The sequence below is a fragment of the Piliocolobus tephrosceles genome, chromosome 5 (genome assembly GCF_002776525.5).
Source record: "Piliocolobus tephrosceles isolate RC106 chromosome 5, ASM277652v3, whole genome shotgun sequence".
In the NCBI taxonomy this organism is placed as follows: Eukaryota; Metazoa; Chordata; class Mammalia; order Primates; family Cercopithecidae; genus Piliocolobus; species Piliocolobus tephrosceles.
Window position 1 is genome coordinate 155,085,575 of NC_045438.1, and position 22,934 is coordinate 155,108,508.

The 22,934-nt window shown below is 46.7% G+C and overlaps 1 protein-coding gene across 7 annotated transcripts in view; it reads right to left on the reverse strand.

Moving 5' to 3' along the window:
- Positions 1 to 191: 191 nt before the first annotated feature.
- Positions 192 to 22,934, reverse strand: part of PHACTR1 (phosphatase and actin regulator 1) — a 571,629-nt gene continuing 548,886 nt past the window's right edge. For all 7 annotated transcript variants that reach the window (XM_023185354.2, XM_031935689.1, XM_023185352.1 and 4 more), the window contains 5 exons: positions 14,735 to 14,790; positions 9,709 to 9,770; positions 4,493 to 4,633; positions 1,805 to 1,881; positions 192 to 975 (listed from right to left, as the gene is read on the reverse strand). In XM_023185354.2, the coding sequence (XP_023041122.1) occupies positions 960 to 975; positions 1,805 to 1,881; positions 4,493 to 4,633; positions 9,709 to 9,770; positions 14,735 to 14,790 (352 nt within the window). In that variant the 3' untranslated portion in view covers positions 192 to 959. The remainder of the gene's footprint in view (positions 976 to 1,804; positions 1,882 to 4,492; positions 4,634 to 9,708; positions 9,771 to 14,734; positions 14,791 to 22,934) is intronic.

Below are 22,934 nucleotides of genomic sequence, written 5' to 3' on the forward strand. Positions count from 1 at the left end.
ATACACAGAAGCTAGGAACTCCCAAGCCATATAATCACCGGCTCCAAGACACACAGAGAAAATAAATGTCAGCCAAGCAATTTCTGACCCCACAGGGTTCAATAGGGTCCTCCCACTCAGACTCATAAACAGCACAGGAGTACCTTAGCAATGGCTGTGTGTGTGCGTGGGTCACTCATGACACTGGACTCTCTGAACACAGATGGGTTGATTATTTGAACTGAGCAGATGACAACTTTCCCCTTCTAAACCAGAGCTTCCCGAAAGGCAGCTCAGCTCAGGCAGAGGGGGCAGGATGGGTGCTCAGTGCCAGCCTTCGTAGCCAAGAGGCAGCCAGACTCCCCCAGAAACGGGCCCTTCCCTTTTGTTCACTGTGTGGGTGGTGGCTGAAGGGAGGGAAAAGCCAGGGACAACTGAGAAGTGCTCCCTCCTTCTTGGCATCAACTTCAAAGGGCCCCCAAACCAGATGTCATGTCTGGAGCCAGCACATTTGGCCAAGTGTAGGAGTCCAACCAGATCATTAGCTTTGCACAGTACCCCCCAAAACAAACCCACCCCTTCAGCTTTCTTTGGACTCAGGTGACAGACACTTGTGAGGAAGAGGTTTGCTGGAGACTTCATGAAGGCAGTGCCTGCTGGGCCTGGCTGGAGAGGACAAGGACCATTCCACCTGCTGGAAAGTCTTCAGTCAGGGCCCTGCCGGTGCCCTTGGCACTGCTGGGGTTTGGGATGCATTTTGGTGTCAGAAGTGGGACCAGCAGCTCGGACCGCCGAGCCATCACTTTTGCGTTTTCACACATAAAATCCTGATTGTGTTTCCTTGATTTTTCTTCTTTTAAAAAAAAAAAGGCAGTTCAGAAGATTTACATCATAATGGGGAAGTGAATAAATACCAGCACTTATGGTTCTTAGAAATTTATGTTTTGAAGACAGCATAGCACTCAAGAGGAATTCGACTGTTAAGGTCGGTGAAACCTAAGGAAACAAATAATTACATCAAGACCAAGGGGCTGCCAAAGGTGCAGGATTCAACAGTCCAATCTCCCATCCTCAGGGAGTTTCTTGACCGTGAGAGGGAGTTGTGAGCTTCCCACCATCATCCCCACAGGAGCGCCACTGAACACACACCCGGTTTTGAAATAGTTTCATCAGGGGCAGCCCTGGTGGCCTCCACCTCCTGCCATCAGCCTGGATCCAGCAGCAAGGTGCAGAACCCAATCTGTGTCCCTGAGTCTCTAGACTAGGTATTTGCTATGTCCTATTTCTCTAAATGTTCCCCCCAAAAGAAAGTCAGAATTAAATCAATAGCACTGTTGCTAACTAGCAGTGCAACCTTATATAAGTCTCTTAATCACTCCGTGCCTCAGTTTCCCCAAATATCATCATGCTGGACTGTCAGGGAGAATGTCAGGGAATAACAGAAGTGGTCCACTTTGGAAGTCCCACGTGGACTTGGTATTTTGTTCCGGTTTGGCCTCTGCTGACTGGTTGCAAATTGGCAACAATCTTTTCTCCTTGACTTGAGTTTTCACGAAAACTCACCTTGGGGTTGTTGGTATTCTGGTGCTTATCAGACCTTTAGTTTAAATGAGTGGACCTCAGACTTTGCAGAAAGTTGCTTTTAGCCTGGGCCATCTATGTTCTGCTTCCTCATTTCAGTAACCTAAAGTGGAACTGCATGCCTACCTTCCTATTATCTTCCCTCCCACGGCACCCACCAACCCACTCGTAACCCACAAGGGGGAGAGCTTCATTTGGAGATAAATATTGCAACTTGAAGGAAAAAAAAACCCTCAATACTAACCTTGTTAAGTGTCTACTCAATTCATGAACTTCCATCTCAGTGCTTTTGAATTCATTGAGCTCCTTTCGGATGGCAGCCTGGAATCAACAGAAGCCCATCAATGTGCAATGGGAGAGAGTCAGAAAAAAACTCCCCTTTCAGTTCATTCCTAACAACATATTTTTCTTCTTCAACAAAGACCAACAAGTTTAAGATTAATTCTTTCATTGGGAGGAAGAAAAATCACCTGAGATGTCATTTAAAACAAAAATTCCCCTCCTTCCCTAAATCTAAGTTGCAAATGATGACAGGCTATTGCCCGAAGTGTGTTTTTCTTCTTCTTTTCACAGAGCTGTGGCATTGGGACATCAATGGTGGTGTACGCCTACCCCACACTCCTGGGGCCCCAAGAACACATTCAATGTCAACCTCTCATCTTCCGTAAATAAACAGAGCTCAGCACAGCCACACTTTTGCCTCGAGGTGGAGACTTCCAGAAGGCATGGATCAAATTCTCCAACCAAATTAGGGGGAAAGGTGATGGCCAGCTCCCTATCAACACTTTGCTTTTGCTCTTTTACAGCTTGCCTGACTCTTCAATGATGTATTTCACCATGTAAGATATGTTTTGAATAACCTCACATGTTCTGAGATGATCCCAAATCACCCCATCTTTACACTACTGCCACTGAGGAGGCAGGGCCTGGAATCAGACAGCAAAGAGAGGCCATGAGAGAGCAGGGGAGGAGGAGGGGCTGGTAGAGAAGGCAGCTGGGGCCGGAGACAACCTCACTCCTTCCTCAAGGGTGGAAATCGCAATTGTGTGCCTTCTTGCACAGCTCTGTCTATGGCCGATACCTGCTTTGATGGGAATATCAAGGCCGCAGGAGTTTGAGAATAGAAAAGTCTTCATGTAGGATCAGAATGGCCCTCCCCAGGAAAAGAAGGCTGGCTTAGGTTTAAGTGCCTGGGTAGCAGCTGTGGGGCGGGGGCGGGGGTCACCCCGTGCTTCCTGTTTTTTGTCCCCAACAGCCATTGAGAAACTGGATATGTTTTCGGCCTAAGAGCTACTCAGAACTCTATGAGGGTGCAAGTAGAGACGTCTGTGGTTTCCTTGCACACTTGCGAATATCCTTGTCCTTGCAAGCATACCACAGTGAGAGTGTGGACAGGAGAGGACAAGAGCGAAAGCCCCTTCCTCTTCGTATTTAGGTGACATACTCCTGGGGAGTTGGGTTTGTCTGGGGCATGGCAGTGCCAGTTCCTGGGTTGCTCTCACAAATTCCCTTGCAGGGAAGATGTGAATGCTGTTTACAGAGGAGGGCATAGTCTTCCACACATTGTGTCTGTGGGTTGACCCGCCACAGGCGAGGTCGTCTCTGGAAGTATCTGCCTCTGGCTGCTTCAGTCCCACCCGAGTGCGGCAATGTGCCTGCATCCATGTTTCCTGCAACTCCTGGATCCAGGGTTGGTGATAATGTAGCCAGCCTGGGCCGTAGATGACTTCCTGCCGAATCATATAAGAAAACCCCCGGTCCCTGAAACGGACAGAGTGAAGGCAAGACTGTTGAGCAGAAGGCCCCTGACACACTCCATAGTTTCTATTGTCACCTATACATTGGGCAGATCATTATTCCAGGCTATATATATATATATAAAATATATATACAAATAATAAATATATATAAAATAAATATATATATATTATAAATATATATATAAAATAAATAAATATATATATTTGTTTGTTTTTGAGATGGAGTTTCACTCTTGTCATCCAGGCTGGAGTGCAGTGGTGCAATCTTGGCTCACTGCAACCTCCACCTCCTGGGTTCAAGCAGTTCTCCTGCCTCAGCCTCCCGAGCAGCTGGGAGTACAGGTGCGTGCCATCAAGCCCGGCTGATTTTGTATTTTTAACAGAGATGGGGTTTCATCATGTTGGTCAGGCTGGTCTTGAACTCCTGACCTCAAGTGATTTACATGCCTCGGCCTCCCAAAGTGCTGGGATTACAGGCGTGAGCCACCGCGCCCAGCGCACAGACTGCATTTTAGAAAAGGCCCTTAACCCTCCAGCTCCTCATGGTGACCAGACTAGAATCAGAGAGGATTACCAAACAGAGGTTCATTCTGATGCCTCGTCTAGTGGACAGAGAAAATGATTTCTCATTGGCATCACTGCTTTTCCTAAAAAACAAACTGAACTTCAGATTATTCTTTTTGTTTTCTGAATCGGCGAGGGTCTAGTGCGGCGAGATATGTTTTGCGACGTCTCTTTGATTTGCGCCTATTTCTCTCCTGAGGTTACGTGTCCACTTTGTCTTTTCTTTTGATTTGGTGAATCCCCCGTTGGATGCCGGCAGCAGTGTCCCCTACACGGAAGGACTGTGATGAGCCCAGAGCCTCGTGCCTTCACCTGTCTACGCCTATCCAGTGCTATTCTCTTTCTCTGGGCACAGCCTCCTAGGCTGCTGCTCCTCCTCCTGTAAAACGGGCACAGTATTATGTGCCTTGTGTTTTCTTGGATTCAGCAGCCTTTCTGCAGATTATCTGTGGCCCCTGGGGAAAGGTGTTGGGGTCCCAACACTCCATTACGGGGACTGCAGCTGAGGCCTGGCTGCGGGTCTCCCTACACGCTCCCCAGCGGTGGGCCCAGCGAGACACCCAGCAGATGATCCTGCCTCCCACTCTCCAGCACTCCCCTCTGCTTACTTTGTCTGCAGCGGTGAGGCGGGTCCACGGCTTATCTGCCCTGCGGTCATAGTCCTGAGCGTCAGCCACCTCCACGTAGTCACTGAAGCGGATGAGGATCTTCCTTTCCCGAAGCTCTTCCACGGTGGGCCTTTGACTGAGCTGCAGGGAGGGAGAGAGACAGACCCAGTCAGCCAGAAGGGTTGACCGTGGCACTCGGTCCTGTCTGTGAACTTGCAGGTGTGGAAAATAAGGTTCAGTGAAGCAATGGATGCGTTGCATAGTGAGTGAGGGGCAGGGGGAGGGGGAGGGCCGGGGTAGGGGGACCCAAGTCTCCTGACTCTTGGGACTGGACCCTTTCTCAGTCCTAAGAGAGAGCTTTGTTATCCCTTACATACCCTCTAGGCCAAGCTCTATCTTTTTTTTTTCAACTTTAAAAAAATCTTTTATTATGTAAATTTTCAAAAGAAGGAAGGAGACTAATATCATGAATTTGGTGTATTATCACCAACTTCAACAATGATCAACTCTTGACTACATTCACATGTGGATTTCTTTGAAACAAATTGCAGGCATCATATCATTTTACCTGTGTATATTTCAGTATAGAATATAAAAAGATCAGGACTAAAGCATATTTACAATACTGTGTTTACACCTATACAAATCGATAGTAAACAGTCTCTATCTTCATGACATTGCTGAGTCCCAGTCGTTACTAGAAGCTGTTTGGCTGTGGGCTTCTGTAGTGGATTTCTTCTTATCTGTCCTGTTCCCGCCAGGTGACAGGGATATTCTACAATGATTCTGTCTTATTTTGGATTTGCGAGTCCACATCTGTGTGTCACATTGAATGCCTTCTCCAAGATGGGTTTGCAATACATTTTGTGTGTGTTTTAGATGCAAAAAAGCGTACGTGAAAATGGTATGCAAACTCGGGGTATGCGGGGATGGGAATCTGCTGGCTGAAGAGGTCAGCCCAAACGTTGGTGACAGCCCTCTGCAAGAAGGTCAAGGGGAAGGTCAGTCAACAAATGCGGAGCTGAGTAAGTACAGAAAAAGGCCACATTTATGCCAAGGGCGACTCAGGACCAGCCCTTTGGATGCTCCCTGATGAAGGACTGCAGGAATGAGAGATGAGGCAAGTAAAAGGAAGATTCACATGTATTTTGCCATCTCCCGATATTAGCCATGAGGACCCCTTCCTCTACTTTAGCAACATAAGGCTGACATTTCTATTATCTCTTCCTGTCACCAGGTTTATTTCTCCTGGAGCAACACAACTGCTGTCTTTAAGATGCTGTCAACTGATGTTCAACCAATGCTACTTAAAAGCAATTTTCCCTCCGAGCCCTAAACTCTGTGTAGTTCTATTACTAGAAGACACTGTCTCATAGAATCTTACAACTCAGGCCCATAAAACAAACACAAGGGAGTCCAAACCACCCTGGCAGTTTCAACTCTGCAACAGGCAGCTTCCAGACACCCTTGGCTGGTGCGAGAATGTTCCAACTTGCTCCCATGCTGGCAGAGCACAATCAGAGGATGGCTGGCAGGTATCAAATAGAGTGGTGACACATCCCAGACAGGGCCAAGGCAGGCCTGCAGCTCCCTCTCAGCCAAAGGCAGGAATCTCTGGGGATCAGGGGCTCAGCCGCCTCTGGTGCCGTCCCCCCTGCCTAGACTGCACGTAGCCCTCCCTTGGCTTTCTTGGGCAGGACAACGTTCTGGCACCAGTGTGGGCCTGTCGCGAGAACCCACAGGCTTCCCAGGCTATTATGGCTGTGGTCACCGTAAACGAAAACAGCGGTCATCCTGGCTCCAAAACGTGATCTCCACAATGTGAGTGCAGGGAGATTTTGTGCTATAATTAAAATACATAAAGACATGCAATATTTGTCATATTTCCTCCAGATAAACAGACTCCTACTCAGAATCCTGTCTGTGTTCCTTAGCACTTGCTGGGTTTACCCAAGGGGCTGGACAAAGTGTTATTTTCTTTTCTTCATTTTTCTTTTTTTAGATGGAGGCTCACTCTGTTGCCCAGGCTGGAGTTCAATGGCGCAATGAGCTCGGCTCACTGTAACCTCCACGTCTTGGGTTCAAGTAATTCTCCTGCCTCAGCCTCCGAGTAGCTGGGATTACAGGTATGCACCACATTGCCCAGCTAATTTTTGTATTTTTAATAGAAATAGGGTTCACCGTATTGCCCAAGCTGGTCTCGAACTCCTGATCTCAAATGATCTGCCGTTCTCAGCCTCCCAAAGTGCGAGGATTACAGGTGTGAGCCACCGAGCCTGGCCCAAAGTGTTATTTTCTAAGTGTGCCATGATGTGAGAAAAATGGTTAAGCCCTGACTTTCAAATTTCTCTTCCTGGAAATTATGACCTGGATTTTACTAATATCCTATCTATGGCAGGGTCTGGAGTGAACTGAAGACTAAGCATAAACGCTGCGGGTCAGGGGCTGTTTCTTGTGCCTGAAAATCGTGGGGCCTTGGACACTGCCTTTCCAAATCAAGATGGCACTGCGCCCAAGTGCTCAGAGGGAATGAGTGAGGATGCAGCTGGCTGCTGCCTCTGAGAGCCACAGTTGGTGCAAGGACCCCAGCACTAACAAACGGCCACCAGGACACTCCTCCGTGTGCATGGGCTTATGCCCCTGAGCACCAAGGGCTCAGAAGATGCACTTTTGGCCTGGTGCTGGCTGTAGCCCTTGGGGCATCTGGAACCTGAAGTGCTTCCTTGAATGCTGCAAAAATAATCTTTGCAGCCAAAGTCAGGCCTGCCTCGGCCTCCCAAAGTGCTGGGATTACAGGCATGAGCCACTGTGCCTGGCCGCAGGCATGTTTTTTAAAAGGCAAAGCATGTAATTTTTATATTAGTCTCAATTTGCTCAAAGAAAATGACTGATCTATTGCTATCAGCCTCAGTTACTACGTTTTATTTTTTATTTTTCTTACTAGTGCATTACAATGAAATAGAACTTTACTGAAGAAGTTCTTGGGCTGAGGGCAAGTCACTGTAAAGCAGCCACCATCACTGGCATCTGGTCTTGGTGTGATAAATGCTCAAGAGAAGAACCTACACAGGGCCAGGAAGTGATGATGTAGGTTCCCTACCTGCCGGAAGGCACCACATCTCTGCCCACAAAAGCAGATGTGGAAGTTGCCCCTCTGTTCTTCCAGTCTCTCTCTCTCGGAGGCAGTTATCCCCTCTCAAGCTCATTATTTCTAATTCCCCCAGCCAGTCCCAGGGGAAGGTAAATGCTAAAATTCCAAGGCCATTTCCCGGGGAGAAGAAAGGAGAGGTGAGCAGAAACAAAAAGGCAATTATTTGATTGTGGAGACTTGCAAAAACTATGAACTATTTGGGGTCCCCATCCCTAGTGTTACCCACCCTAGGGAGATGGGTGTGGAAAGGAAGACTCTTTACTCACTCATTGCCAAATCATGCCATTAGTCAAATTCTCCACAAAATCATATCGACTTCGTTAAGAGACAGGAATTAAGGAAATGTCTAAGTATTTCTCTATGACCATCTTTTAGCAAGCAACCTTTAAAATTGGGGGAATTTTGGGGATCCAGCAACCAATTCCAAAAAATCTGATGAAAATCTGATTTAAACAATTTTTTTTTCTAAGTTTCTAGACCTTTCCATATCAGAAATGAAGGTTTATCACAGTGTCTTTTGCAAGCCCCTGTCATTTCAAGGACACGATGAGAAAAAGCTAATGCATCTTCCCTGCTCTTCTTACTACTCAAGCTCAGGAAAAAGTGCACCCTGCGTCCAAAGAGTGGGTGGGCGTAAGGATGTAAAGGGTCCAACCTTGACGGGTAGGACAGCGACTGGCTGGTGAAATCACTTAGCTCTTGCTCTAGTCTCCGCCAGGGTGACGCCAGCCAGTCGTCTGACCATTCAGGCACTTGTTTATCCTGCTCTTGCTAATTGCATTGGCATTTGGCTTGTCACCAGGTATCTGGGATGCTCGCAGGGAGAGAAAGTGTTGAGAAATACAAACCATCTCCTTAATAATTGGTATGATATTTCAGGATCTCTGAATTTCTTCCTTTGTGTGATATTTCTGGGGAGAAAAATCCAGTCATAAACCTTTTTACGATGAATGTTAATGGGCCTCTTAACTGTCGCTAAGATATGAGTATCTTTCTCTCAAGATGGTCACTGTAGGAGGCTGATTAAAAACACTTTGACTTCGTCAGACAGAAGGTAGTATTATATCTTGCATGTCATCAATTAATTAAACTTGTCAGCATCATCCAAGAATAGCCTGAACAATGCGTTTGTTGTTGTTAAAGAGGACACTCGTGTGGAATGAGATGCATGCGAGGCTACAGTGCATTGCCAAACCATCTATTTTTGGGGTTAAGAATATATTAAAATTCCAGTTTTATGACTTTTATCTATGTGCTTCTCAAACATCTGCTTTAAATTTGTCAGCACTTTCATAATTTAGCCTAATAAAGTTGCATAGTTCTTAATTCCTAGGGAAAGAATAGTGTCAGGGAAGCAAAAAAAAAAAAAAAGTCTATACTTTCCCAGGGTCATAGCAAATAATTGTGTAATATTTGAACTAGTAATTTTTCTTTTATTTTGAGGCAGTCTTGCTTTGTGGCCCAGGCTGGAGTGCAGCGGTGTGATCTCGGCTAACTGCAACCTCTGCCTTCCTGGGCTCAAACAATTATCCAATCTCAGACTCCCATGTATCTGGGACTACAGGTGCACATCACCACGGCCAACTAGTTTTTGTATATTTACTTTGGCAAAGACAGCATTTTACCATGTTGCCCAGGCTGGTCTCGAACTCCTGGCTTCAAGTTATCCACTCACCTTGGCCACCCAAAGTGCTGGGTTTATAGGCATGAACCACTGAACCTGGCCTTTGAACTACTGATTTTGATTATGAATTTCCCATTGCTTAATGGGATTATAGTGAATTTTTAAAAACAAAACATTCAGTGTAATCAAAAATATAACACAATAGCCATCAAGTTATTTGGGAGTAGGTGGGTGTCACAAAATCAAACAACATTGAGTGTCACCAGCTCAAAGGACTGAGGGTCATGAAACTGAGTGGAGAGGTCTTATAGACTAAGTGAGTGGTGCTCTCTGACACAGGAGGAGAGGAACCAGGCAGCGGTGAGGCCACTGAGGCCAGCAGAGGTGTGGCGGGCAGCCCACCCTCGCCTGTCCCAGCTCTTGGCATGGAGCATCACCTACCTTTCGGGTTAGCCTCCTCTTGATCTCTCTCTTCTCCTCCTGTTCCTCTTGTTCATTCCGAGCTGAAAGAAATATTAAGATGTTTTTTATTTCAGTAAACAGTGTTGTGTACAGGTGCATCCTTTGGACCTTGGCAGGCTCTAGGCCAAGCATTTCAGTTTGAAAAAGGGAAGAGAGAGCTCCTGTCCCCTCCCCCAGCTGCTCTTCTCCTTATGGGGATTGCTTTTCAAACTGGCTGCGTTATTTCAAATTGCTACTGAGCAGGTCAACCTTATCATTTTGCCTTCTTTACATCACATGGAGTTTCAGGTCTCCAGGCAGAGATGCTGGGGTTGAGAAACATGGCTACAAGGAAGGTAGGTGTTTTTTTTTTTTTTGACAGGGTCTCGTTCTGTCTCCCAGCCTAAAGTGCAGTGGCACAACCATAGCTTACTGTAGCCTGGAACTCCTGGGCTCAAGTGATTCTCCTACCTCAGCCTCCTGAGTAGCTAGGGCTTCACATGCACGCCACCACACCTGACTAATTTTTAAAAAATTTTATTTTTTATTGAGATGGAGGTCTCATTATGTTGTTCAGGCCGGTCTTGAACTCCTGGCACCAAGCGATCCTCCTGCCTTGGCCTCTCAAAGTGCTGGGATTACAGGTGCGAGCCACTGCACAGTGCAAGGGGGTGGGTGGGAATGTTGGCACAGGGACACACAGGCATTTGGGGAGATGTGAGGATCCTTTCTTTGGATAAGACTGGGGCTCACTCATTCTCTATGGAGCCTCCCAAACACTGAAGGAGGCTCATTGTGATGTAGTCCTTGTGTCTGGTGCCCTGTGGGGGTAGAGAGAGCAGAAGACCTGCTGCAGGAACAAGACAAGGCAGGAGGAATTTCAAAACGCTCACCTTTCACAAGCCCTGATTCCATCGATTCTTTGAATCTTCCAAGAAGTCCACAGAGCATGGGTGAGGCCAGAGTGTGGGATACAATTGCCTGCATGTAGACTTTTTAGGAGTGGCTCAGAAGAGTAGACTGCAGAGCCTAAAGGCTCTTGGCTTAATACATGGGTGATTTACTCATCAGATTTTTAAAGAGCTGTATATAAGGGAGTCTGGGGAAGGGGGCAGATATTTGAAGGGCAGAGAATCTGGGCTAATTTCTCCATTTAAGCTAACTGGATGACCTAGGGTAGAGCATTTGCCTTCTGAACCTTGGAAGAATTCCTTGGTATCTATGGAAGCACAGACATCAGCGTAGCATTGTTGGACTTGAAAAAGCTATGGAAGTCAGCTTGTATCAAGGAAGGCCTGTGATTCTCAGGCCTTCTGAGATTACATTTCAAATGGTGTTAGTAAAAGGAAACACGTTGATTTTGGCGTAGGGTGCATCATGACCGCCTGGGACACAGTTGTTGAATTATATTTTGGTAACTTCATTCGTTTGTTGTATTGGTGCACACATGCAATTCAGGTATGGTTGCTTTTTGTCTTCGTGTGGGACAGGTCTTTAAAGGAAGGAAACCCCCTGTGCCTAGAAAGGGGTGGGGACCATCTGATAACTGTGTCACCTTTACACTGAAGGTGACTAGACCTCCCACTAGCACAAGTGGTGTGAGGTCAGGGCAGAACTCAGGCCCTTGAGGGCCACCCCCACGGGCCTGATTTAGGCCCCCGACTGCCTGTGGGCATAAGGCTTTGTAGAAAGGCAGCACAAGAAACAGCCACATCTTGCTGTGGGCTGAGGTCACCAGAGGTCCCTGCTCCAGCCCACCCTACAGTGCCTGAAACCATCACCATGAGTGTGCTTTCCTTTGGATTAGAGATCTTATCTCCCTCCCGGAGGTTTTTTTTTTTTTTTAATGCAAATTTCTCTTGAATAAAAGCCCATTAAACTAGTCAGCCATTAATAGCTCAGTATGAATTTATCTAGCAGAGATAAACTGGGGGGCAGACAGCAAAACCCGGAAGCAGGGAGCCCCTAGACAGTGACATTTGTACAAATGCAAATTTCAGTGGGATAAAACCTATTAAACCGGGCAACCATTAATATCTTAGCATGAATTAATCTAGCAGAGATAAATGGGGAGGCAGACAGCAAGAACCAGAAGGAGGGAACTCCTATTTGGAGATGTCTCAGGTGGGAGAACGGATGGAAGGAAAGGTGGTCTGGATGTTGGGTCACTGGGGACAGCTAGAGGGCACACGGTGAAAATTTACAGAGGCACAGAATACTAGGGCCATGAGGGGCCTAGTGACCACCTCATCTACCACCACTGGTTTATAACTGAGGATCTGAAGGCCCAGGGGTGTTAAGGGGCTAGTCACACCCTACCTGGCTCAGTGGTCACACAGATAGGCTTTTTCCTGTGGTCATGTTTTGCTTGGGGCCGGCTCTACTCCTCATTACTAGCCTCAGACTTCTGATCCTACAGGCCCCTTCGGAGCCGTGAAAGCAGGCATCCTGTGACACAGCTGACAAAGCATGGAGCCCTTCATCTCCTATGTGCATTTCTTAGGTCACTCTTGGGGGTGGGGCCACAAGCTACCACCTACAGAATCGATACCTTTAGTTCAAAGCCATTGACCAACTCAGGTTCATGAATTTTCAGGCAGAAGGTACCAAGACAACCGCATTAGGCAACTGGGAAGACAGGCCAGGAAAGGCCTATGATGTCATCATTACAGCTGCCACCATCAGAGGGTTCATTATGTGCTCAGAGGTGCACAGGGCCTCACTGGCTGCTGGACAGAACAGGGGCTGCTCCCAGGGCCAGGCAGGGTGAGGCTGGAAACCAATCCAAGGCTCTCAAAGCTCCAGGGCTGAGCCATGGCGTCTCTGTGCCCTGTTCCCCACCACCCACCACCGAGCAGTTCCTCAAATGGCTGAAAGCTCAGAAAATCAGTTTTAAAACAAACTGTCGGAGGATGTTTTCTTATATGACTAGACATTTTTTTGTTTGTTTAACAATCGCGATAGATTAAATTAAAAAAAAATATTTAGGAGAACATAGTTCCAGAATACAGGGAAAAATAAGAACCTGTGGGAAAACAAGTTGATTTCTGAAAAGTTTCAAAACTATGAAATGATCCGTCTGTTTGAATTGGTCAAGTAGTTCTTTAATTTGCAACTATGTGGCCGGGACAAGAGGGATTAGGGAAGAAAATAAAAGAGAACCATGGGAACAATCTTTCACAACTCCTTTTTGGTTCCCTGAATCTAAGTTCCCTGCTTGATGGCGGTAAAAACCCAAGCTCAAAGGACCTGTGGTCTCCCAGGGATCTGGACAAGCCACAGAGGGGATCTGACGCCTTTGAGAGAACCCAGAGCTGAGCTAGGGGATTTTAGATCTCTTTCCAGAAACCGTATTCCCGGTGTGATAAGCACCATTTTCTGAAACCTAAATAATCCCCGGAGGCTTTTAGCTTCTTTGAGTTTAGGCCTCAGGTCAGAGGCCACAAGTACAGCAGGGGGCTGTGAGTAAGTTGTACAGGCTCACCTGGCTGTTTATCTTTCTCTCCAACAACGGAAAGCTTATAATGGCTCAGGTACCAGATTGGGGCAGAAAGGAAGACATCATATAGGCCAAATGTTCCCTGACCTTGGAAATCCTTTGAAAAAGCTCTAAATTCATTATATAGAATATTAAGCTTGGAAACTTTGAAGGGTACCCCTTGGGCAGAAAAAAAATAAACGCACATTCCTAGAGACCTAGGCAATGCTTAGGGTTCCCCGAGGACCGAGGAAGGCCCAATCCTGAAAATAACTTCCACTGAGAGTTGAGGAAGTGGCGGCTGGTGTGGGGACGGGAGGCAAGATGTTGATAAAGGCAGGGTTGACATAAACGGACATACGGGGGCGTCGGGCGGGGGTGGGTGCTGTCGGCAACAGGCCTCCCCATCAGAGCGGAACCCAGCACCAACCTTCAGCACACTACGAAATACCGAGCAAGTCACAAGGCCACAGTGAGCACGGTAGAAAGGTAAAGTCAAGAATATTTTAGTGTGGTTACAGTGGAAATTCCCGGCAAACTCACACTGCGGTTGCATGTGATTTACTAGGCACGGGGGGCGGGGGAGCGGGGGGAGGCGAGGAGTCAGTCTGTACAACATAGCCTTTCTAGAAAGCTCTGCATAGTATGTATCTTTCTTTTCTGGAGAGAAATTAGAAGTGTGTTGTGTGGTAGGGGGAACAGGGTCATGAATTAAGCCAGAAATATTAGTTCACTATCTTGAGGCAATGTTGGTGAGAATGGTAGCAATGACTGAACAGAATGGTTTGATTTTTAAGTTATTTAATATCTACCACTAAACTGACGCATACCGGTGTCCATCAAATGCTTTATCTTTTTTAGTATTTTGTATCCTTTTTTTTTTTTTAAAAGCACCAAGTGGATCCTCTGTACATATTCAAATGTCTCTGTGTCTTAAACCAAACAAGGGGCTCATTTATTTTTTTCTGTCTGCAGCAATAGTGAAAGGCAGTTTTCCTCGAATGAGAGCATCAGACAGGCGTGCCCGGGACCAGCTGTGGGAATCCTGAGAGACAGACATGAAGCACTTCGCTTGGAAATGCTTTCTTAGTCTTTAAATTTAACGTTCAAAGGGATGAGGGATTTTTATCAACAGCAGCCAGCTGCAATGCAAAGTCATGCTTTCTAGTCTCAGTTCAAATGGCCATTAGCCGCCCATATCACAGTCTCCATTTTCAAGCCAATTTTGGTTTAAAGGTGACCCTACTCTCAAAAATCATTAAATAATAAGTGGTCTCACTCTAATTTTTCAGCTTCTCTCTGACTTTACAACTCACTAAAAGGAAGGCTCTGCCTGCCGCCTGTGAGCTTCTAAAGTGGAATAAAATTTGCCTTCTCTTTGGGGAGGTCATCTTTGGTGTTCTAACACACACGCATGAAGCCTCAACCGTTAGAAAGGTTTTCAGTGCTTTCCGCACAGGCGCAAGGTAGAAACCTTGTGGCCTACCATTAAATAATAACAAAAGCCGCCACAAAACATCAGGGATTGCCATGGGCTTAGTCACTTACGTTTCAAAATGTTCCTCTGTTCCAGTTCTTCCGCAGTTGGCCTCTGGCTCAGCCGCCTACGGAAAAAATCCAGGAAAAGTTTTTGGACCATATCATAGCCTCCTTGGGTCATTAATCTCCTCGGCCCTTGCAGATACATGAGACAGAGTCAGTGGCTGGAGTTCTTGTTCCATCCTGTGCTCTGAAAGACTGACTCTCGCCACCACCGCCTCCTCAGTTCCTCAATTTCAAGCCCAGGAGAGGCACGTGCGTCATGTCACAGCCGCTGACCCCCACCCTCCTCCCTGCAGCGGCCCCTCCCCAGCCCCGTCTCCTCCGGTGGCCCCAGGCAAGTGGACTGCAACTTAGACGGGACTCTTTTCTTCACAGAAGTCCTTTTCTTTCCTTGTGGCCTCCTCACTTGGGGACTGTGGCCTCTTGCCTCTCCCTCCCTTGAGGCTAAAGCCTGTCTTGTGCCTCTTCTGTGCATACCCAGTTAGAACATAAAGAGGCCTGTGGCCCCGGGGACATGTGAGAGAGCGTGTCTGTCTGCAGAGAACAATGGCTGCTCTTCTTTTGGTCCTGCTCCTCTTATTCTGGAGCCTTAGAAGACATGAGTGGCAAAGGCACAGAAATGACACTCCTGTGGCCAGGCATGAAATTTAGCCACCGTAAGTGAAACATCATAGCCAGGGCATGAGCCTGCAATGATGCAATGCGTGGAGGCAGGGACAGGCAGTGGATGGCATGTAGTGACAGAAGTAGCCAGGGAACGGGCATGGCATCCGAGGGGGGAATGCCTGCATTAGGTCCCAGGAATGACTGACACGGACTCAGGAGCCTGAGCAGGAACAGAGACATCTGTACCTTTGAAGTTTTGGTAATTATTTAACAACGCTGCAATTATCCAGCATTCCGCTTCACCCACGGGGATGAGCTGTGTGAGAGATTGAATCATTGCAGAGGAAATTTTAGGCTTCTCAGACTCCTCTACTGGGATCTAAGGGAGAGAGAGGATGCTCTCCTAGTTACGGAAGTTGCAGTTCCTCCCTGGGTATTAGAAACTGGTGTCCATAGTTGGCAAGATGTTCACATCTTAAAATCTGAAGAGAGATCCTAGAGTGAAAATATAAATCAATGAAGTCTCCAAACATAACTACAGTTGGTCCTCTGTATCCATGAATTCCACATTCTTCGGTTCTACCAACTGCAGATGGAAAATATTTAAAAAATACAAACAAAAACAATAGTCTAATTACTGATATAGCATTTATCTTGTATTAGATATAAGTAATTTAGAGATGATTTAAAGATATGGGAGGATATGCGTAGTTTTTTTGCAAATATTAAGCCATTTCATACAAGGGGCTTGAGCATCCTTGGATTTTGGTATCCAAGGGAGTCCTGGACTCAATCTCCCAGAAAGGACTATATTTTTAATTCAAAGCTTGTTGTCATTTGTGTTTTTCTTTATTGCATTGGACCAGAATCAATTGCTTCTGTGACATTACCGTGTCACCACTACACATCCTATATAGGGAATGGGCTTCATTGTCTCATATAGTTTGGATATTTGTCCCATGTTGAATGGTAATCCCCATTGCTCGGGGTGAGGCCTGGTGTAAGGTGCTTGGATGGGGAGCCCTCATGGCTTGGTTCTGTCTTCTTGACAGTGAGTTCTTGCAATAGCTGGTCATTTAAAACTTTGTGGCGAAACCCTGTCTCTACTAAAAACACAAAAATTAGCCAGGCATGGTGGCACATGCCTGTAATCCCAGCTACCTGGGAGGCTGAGGCAGGAGAAGCGCTGGAACCTGGGAGGTGGAGGTTGCAGTGAGTCGACATCGTGCCACTGCACTCCAGCCTGGTCGACAAAGTGAGACTCTGTCTCAAAAAAAAAAAAAGCGTGTGGCAACTCCCTGCCCACTCTCTCTCTTGCTCCTGCTTTTGCCATGTGCTATGCCTTCCTCTCCTTCACCTTCCTCCATGATTGGAAGCTTCCTGAGGCTTCCCTAGAAGTCAAGCAAATGCCAGGGCCATGCTGCTTGGATAGCCTGCAGAACCATGAGCCAATTAAACTTCTTTTCTTTATAAATTACCCAGTCTGAAGTATTCCTTTATAGTAATGCAAGAATGGCCTAATAGAATGTCAGAGAAAGGATTTTTGGCCATATACCTGCCTGTAAAACCTACAGTACCCTGAAACTGTTGGAAATTGCATTCCAACGTGTTTTTAAGAGTATAAGAACATTTTCATATTTATTATTCCTTTTCAAAATATCCCCATGGCATAATATAAAACATTTGTTTTTGACCCAGTTCCTATCACAGAGCACCTAAAACCCTTGGAATTTCCCGAGTGTCAGGAGTGTATTTTGTTACTTGGAATGAGTCCCTTTGGATCACACCAGAGTTTGTGCCAATTAGGTGACTAGGATGGGGCTGGCTACCAGAAATACCACATGGTTAGAGGCGTGGAGCTTTCAGCTGGGAAGCAGGAGGGTGGGGGGCTAGAGGTGAAGTTCTATGGAAATTCTTGAACCACAAGATTAGATGAGCTTCCTGGTGGCTGACCACAGGGCTGGGGGCCACTGCTGGGAGGGTGGCACCTGGACAGTGCACAGAAGCTCTGCCTCTGTCCCGCAGTACCTTGCCCCCTCCATCTTTTCATCTGGCTGTTCATCTGTAACCTCTGTAAGAAACTGCTAAAGTAAGTGTTTCCCTGAGTTCTGTGAGTCATCTTAGCAAATTATTTGAACACAAAGAGGGAGTTGTGAGAACCCCGATTTACAGCTAGTGGGTCGTAAGTATCGGTGACAACCTGCGACTTGGTATTGGCATCTGAAGTGGGGGGCAGTTCTGTGGGACTGAGTCCTTAACCTGTGTGATCTGACGCTATCCCAGTAGAAAGGGTCAGAATCAAATGGAATTACAGGATGCCCAGTTCGTGTCTGCTGGAGAATTGCTTGGTGTATGGGGAACTGTGTCACACAGAAGTGTGTGGGGTCACGCAAGTGTGCTAAGTGTGAGAGTAGAGTGAAAAAAGTTGGCTTTTTCTTTTTTTGAGACGGAGTTTAGCTTTTGTTGCCCAGGCTGGAGTGCAGTGGTGTGATCTCAGCTCACTGCAACCTCTGCCTCCCGGGTTCAAGCGATTCTCCTGCCTCAGCCTCCTGAGTAGCTGGGATTACAGGTGCGCGCCACCATGCCCCATGCTAATTTTTTGTATTTTTAGTACAGACAGGGTTTCACCATGTTGGCCAGGCTGGTCTTGAACTCCTGACCTCAGGTGATCCACCTGTTTCAGCCTTCCAAAGTGTTGGGATTACAGGCGTGAGCCGCTGCACCCAACGTTTGTTTTTTTTCTTTGCAATCCCATTAAGACATTTTTCATCCCCATTGACAAGGGCCAGCTGTGTATTTGGAAATTCACAATATTAGAGGGTCTAAATTTGGACGCGGTATCTTTTGAGTCCTTTCTAAAATAGCATTCTCACGCTGCAGGAGGAAAGTGGTGATTATACAACTGAGTGAGCCGGTGTCAGAGGTCTGGAATGCAGCTTACCGACTCCACGTTGAAAGATCTTAACAGCTCTTTCTCACCTGCCAGTTTATTTTCCCTAAAAATACTTGCTGCTTTTATAAGGGATGGGCTGCCACTTTTATGGAATGGTTTGGTAATACCCAGGCTTTAAGTCGAGCTAAGTTTTGGGGGCAGTATGTTTTGAGAAAGCCTTGTAAATGCAGGTGGCGCCTACATCTTGGAGGTCAGGCCAGTGTTTCAGAGTCTTATGCAAAGTGTCTGCAGACTACGTTGTTTCCTCATCAGCTTTGACGGTGCCATCCCATTGATCTCATCACTGAACATGACAACTGGCTCTGTGGTGGCCCTTTTTTTTTTAATGGGTGGTCATATTTGGAGGGGGTAAAACTGAGTGACTAGACTCTGATCCGAGAAAATTCTGTTATTAACTAGGCTGCTTTATAGTCAAATACCCATAATTTCAAATGAGGTCCTCTGTTTATGTTTTATTTCTCTGGAAAGCGACTGAGAACATCAAGACTAATCATCGCTATAAAATGCAGCTGAGCACGCCAGAAGGGCCTGTGCTATAGTTAGTTTGACCTTGAAAATGAGATTTGGGAAGAAAATGATATGGTGGCATTGTAATGACAAAGCACTAAGTAGCTCAGGAGCTAGAAGGTTTGGGTTCTAGTCCTGGCTCTGCTCTGAACCTATTTACGTCGGACAAGGTATCAGATCCTGCTAGGCCTATGTTCTTTTCTCTGCAAATAATAAATACTAATGTACTAAGCGAAGGCTGATTTAATGCCTATAATGTAAGAGTGTGCTTCCAAGCACTGTACATGTGTTAATTCATTTAATCTTTATCTCAAGATTTTTAACTGAATTCCAGTTGCAAAGTCTCCTTTGCCCTGGAAGGTTACATATTCATAGATTTGGGGATGAGGATGTGGACATCTTGTGGAAGGGTGGTCAATATTTTGTCTGCCATAACCACGGTACTTTAAGTCAGAGGTTGCAAACTGATGTCTGGTGCACTGGATTTGACTCTATCAGTTCTCTTTGGCATGCTCAGAGGTTACACTTTTTTATGTTTTTTTGAGGCGGAGTCTTGCCCTGTTGCCCACGCTGGAGTGCAATGGTGCAATCTCAGCTCACTGCAACCTCCACCTCTTGGGTTCAAGCGATTCTTCTGCCTCAGCCTCCTGAGTAGCTGGGATTACAGGTGCGTGCCACCATGCCCAGCTAATTTTTGTATTTTTAGTAGACATGGGGTTTTGCCATGTTGGCCAGGCTGGTCTCAAACTCCTGACCTCAGGTGATCCACCCACCTCGGCCTCCCAAAGTGCTGGAATTACAGGCATAAGCCACTGAGCCCAGCTGGTTTCACTTTTTTTTGAGCCTGAATGCCTTTAGACAGAGTGTGTGTGATCTAATTAGCCCACTCCCCAGGCCTCACTTAGATAGTACCGGTGAGCATGCTCACGTCTGTCCTGCTTTTTTTTTTTTTTCAGATCATTCCTGGACCCCCGAGGGCCTCTGAGTTTGAGACGCTGGATGAGATCATCAAATGATAAGAATTCCAATTTTTGTTTTCCTAAGTCTTTCATCCGCCAATCTACCCAACATGAAACAGGGGCCACCTGGAGGCCAGGCACATTCTTAAGGTGCTGACAGCCCGGAGGTGCACATCGGTGATTACAATGTGCAAGGTAAAACTGGATCAACAGTTTCCAAGGACTGGCATGTAATAAAATATCCTCAAAACAATAAGCAAGTTGGGCATGACTTAGACTTTCACTGCCCATGTGGAAGGCACTGTTCATTCTTGCAGCAATCTCAGTTGGCCATCAAAAGCTGAGTCAGACAAAAACCATTCAGCAGCCACACGGAAGTGGGGCTGGCTGGGCACAAGGCAAAACTGTCAAGGAGATAAAGTGTCTGTGGTTCTGCCTTGACTCTACTCCCTGGAGTCCTCCCCTCTCGAGTTCCTAGAATTATGTCATCACTCTTGCTCTATCTCATTCCTGTCAAGACTTGTTTTAGAAATGGGTGCCAGAGACTTAGCTACATTCAAATGTAAACCCATTCATTCATTTAGCAAGTCACTTATTGGTGCCAGTGCTGTGTCAGGTTCTATATTAGGTACCAGGGTACAGTGATGAGCAAAACCAGTCCCTGACCTTCTGGAACAGAGAAGATTGGAAGAGGATGGGGTGTAGCCATTCATCAAACAGTCACAGAAATGAGTGTAAAATGTAGCTGGAGTAAGGGCTTCCATGGTGAGGTACTTGGTGCAGGGATCTCTGGATCTGACCAAATCAGGAGGTCAGGAAAGGCTTCCAGGAGGAAGCGACACTGTGCCCAGAGCTCAGGGATGGAAGAAGGACGCTCTCTCTGGGCAGAGAGGAAGGAGAGAAGGTTGGTGGGAAGGAGGGCAGGGGCCAGATGCTGTGGGTGTGATTTGGATCTCTGTCCCCGCCCAAATCACATGTTGAATTGTAATCCCCAGTGTTAGAGGTGGAGCCTGGTGGGAGGTGATTGGATCATGGGGGGTAGTTTTTCATGAACGGTTTAGCACCAACCCCTTGGTGCTGTTCTGGTGAGAGTGAGTGCATTCTCACGAGATCCGGTTATTTAAAAGTGTGTAGACCCTTCCCCCTTGCTTCTGCTCCTCCAGTGTAAGACACCTTGCTTTCCCTTTGTTTTCCACCATGATTGGAAGCTTCCTGAGGCCTCACCAGAAGCAGATGCCAGCATCATGCTTCCTGTACAGCCTGCAGAACTGTGAGCCAATTAAACCTCTTTTCTTTATAAACTACCCAGTCTCAGGTATTTCTTCATAGCAGTGTGGGAACAGCCTAATACAGCTGCTTCCAGGACTTCGATCTTCTTTTTCTAGGAGCAATGTGAAACCGCTGAAAAGGGTGTGGGAGGGGAGGAGTAATGAAATGATCAGACTTACAGTGGAAAAAGATCATGCTGGTTGTTATACAGAGAAGAGATTGGAGGAAGCAAGAGGCAACCTGAGGAGAGGCTTCGGGAGGCTTGGCACACCTGGTAAGAGATGGTGGAGGCTTGGGTGAGGCCGTGGCAGTGATGTGCAAGCTCTTAGGAAGTCATGTAGCCACAGCATACATGAATGGACAGGAGGAAGCAGGTGTACAGGATATCTCCTTAGGTTTTCTAACTGTTGCAACTAGATGGATGGGAATGCTGTTCAGTGAGGCAGGGGCACTGCAAGAGAACCAGGGCGTTTGTGAAGGAAGAGTAGAAGAAAATAATGAATTTGAGTTTGGATCTGTTATATCAGAATGCTCCTGAGACATGTGAATGAAGCTGTCATGTAGGCAGCAGGATACGTTTAGCTCAGTGGAGAGGAGAGGACTAGGCCAGTGATAGAAATCTGAGACTAGTCTGCAATATAGACAATATTTGAAGCCATGAGTATGGACAGAGTAGAGAATGGGAAGAGGAGAGGGCTTAGGATGGAACCTTGCAGAATTCCAGTATTTAATGCATGGACTAAGGAGGATGAACCTGCCATGGATTCTGGGGAGGGGCAGTTCTTGGAGAGAGCGTAAGGACTAAAATGTCATATCATGGAAGCAACGTAATGGGAAAGAAAATATAGTAACTAATGCTAAGGCTTTCTGAAATGAAGTCGAAGAGGATCACACTCACACCTGCTGAAGGTCAAACCAGGGGATGTTCCAGTAGACTCGGTGAAACAACTGAAGTCAGCATCTGCTGGCCTTCAACACCTCAGCTGAGACTACCCTCATTAACTAACCAATCACAATGGCTTTGTGATTTAGGATTTCTGCCTGGCCAATGAACTACTTCTGAAGATAACTTTTTGTGACAATCCTCTATTTTAAAAATTCTCTCCTGCAGCCAGCTTTGTGGGGCACTCTTCAGGGCTGCCCTGAGCTGGTGGACCCCAACTGCCATTCTTTGTCTCCCAGATAAGTGCTATTTGCTTTGACCTGTGTGTCAATCTTTTCGTTAACAGTCAGACAATAGGTAGGGCCCACAAAGAGTGCTGAGAGCTGCTGTAAGGTTAGATGAGGCCTGAAAAAAAATGCCCACTGGGTTTAGCACCATGGAGGCTGTTACTAGAGCCCCTTCAGTGGGGTGGCAGGAAGAGAAACAAGATTGGAGAGGGCTGAGGACACGGGTGGGAAAATGGATGCACCGAAGGTGAAGGACTCGGCCATGAAGCCTGGCTTTGAAGGGGGTGAGAGAAGTAGAAGTGAAGGAGGCTGTGGTGGAATTTTATTTTATTTATTTTATTGTTTATTTTTTTCAGAGATGGGGCCTCACATGGTCACCCAAGCTGGAGCGCAGTGGCACCACCTTGGTTCACTGGAGCCTCAACCTCCCGGGCTCAAGTGATCCTCCCACCTCAGCCTCCTGAGCAGCTGGGACTATAGGCATGCATCACCATGCCTAGCTAATTTTTAATTTTTGGTAGAGATGGGGTCTTTCTGTGTTGCCCAGGCCAGTCTCAAACTCCTGGGTTCAAGCTGTCCTCCTGCCTTGGCCTCCCAAAGTGCTGGGATTACTGCTATAAGCACCATACCTGGCCAAATTGTATTGTATTTTTTTCTCAGACGAGGGTTCACTCTGTGGCCCAGGCTGGAGTGCAGTGGCACCATCTCGGCTCACTGTAACCTCCACCTCCCAGGTTCAAGT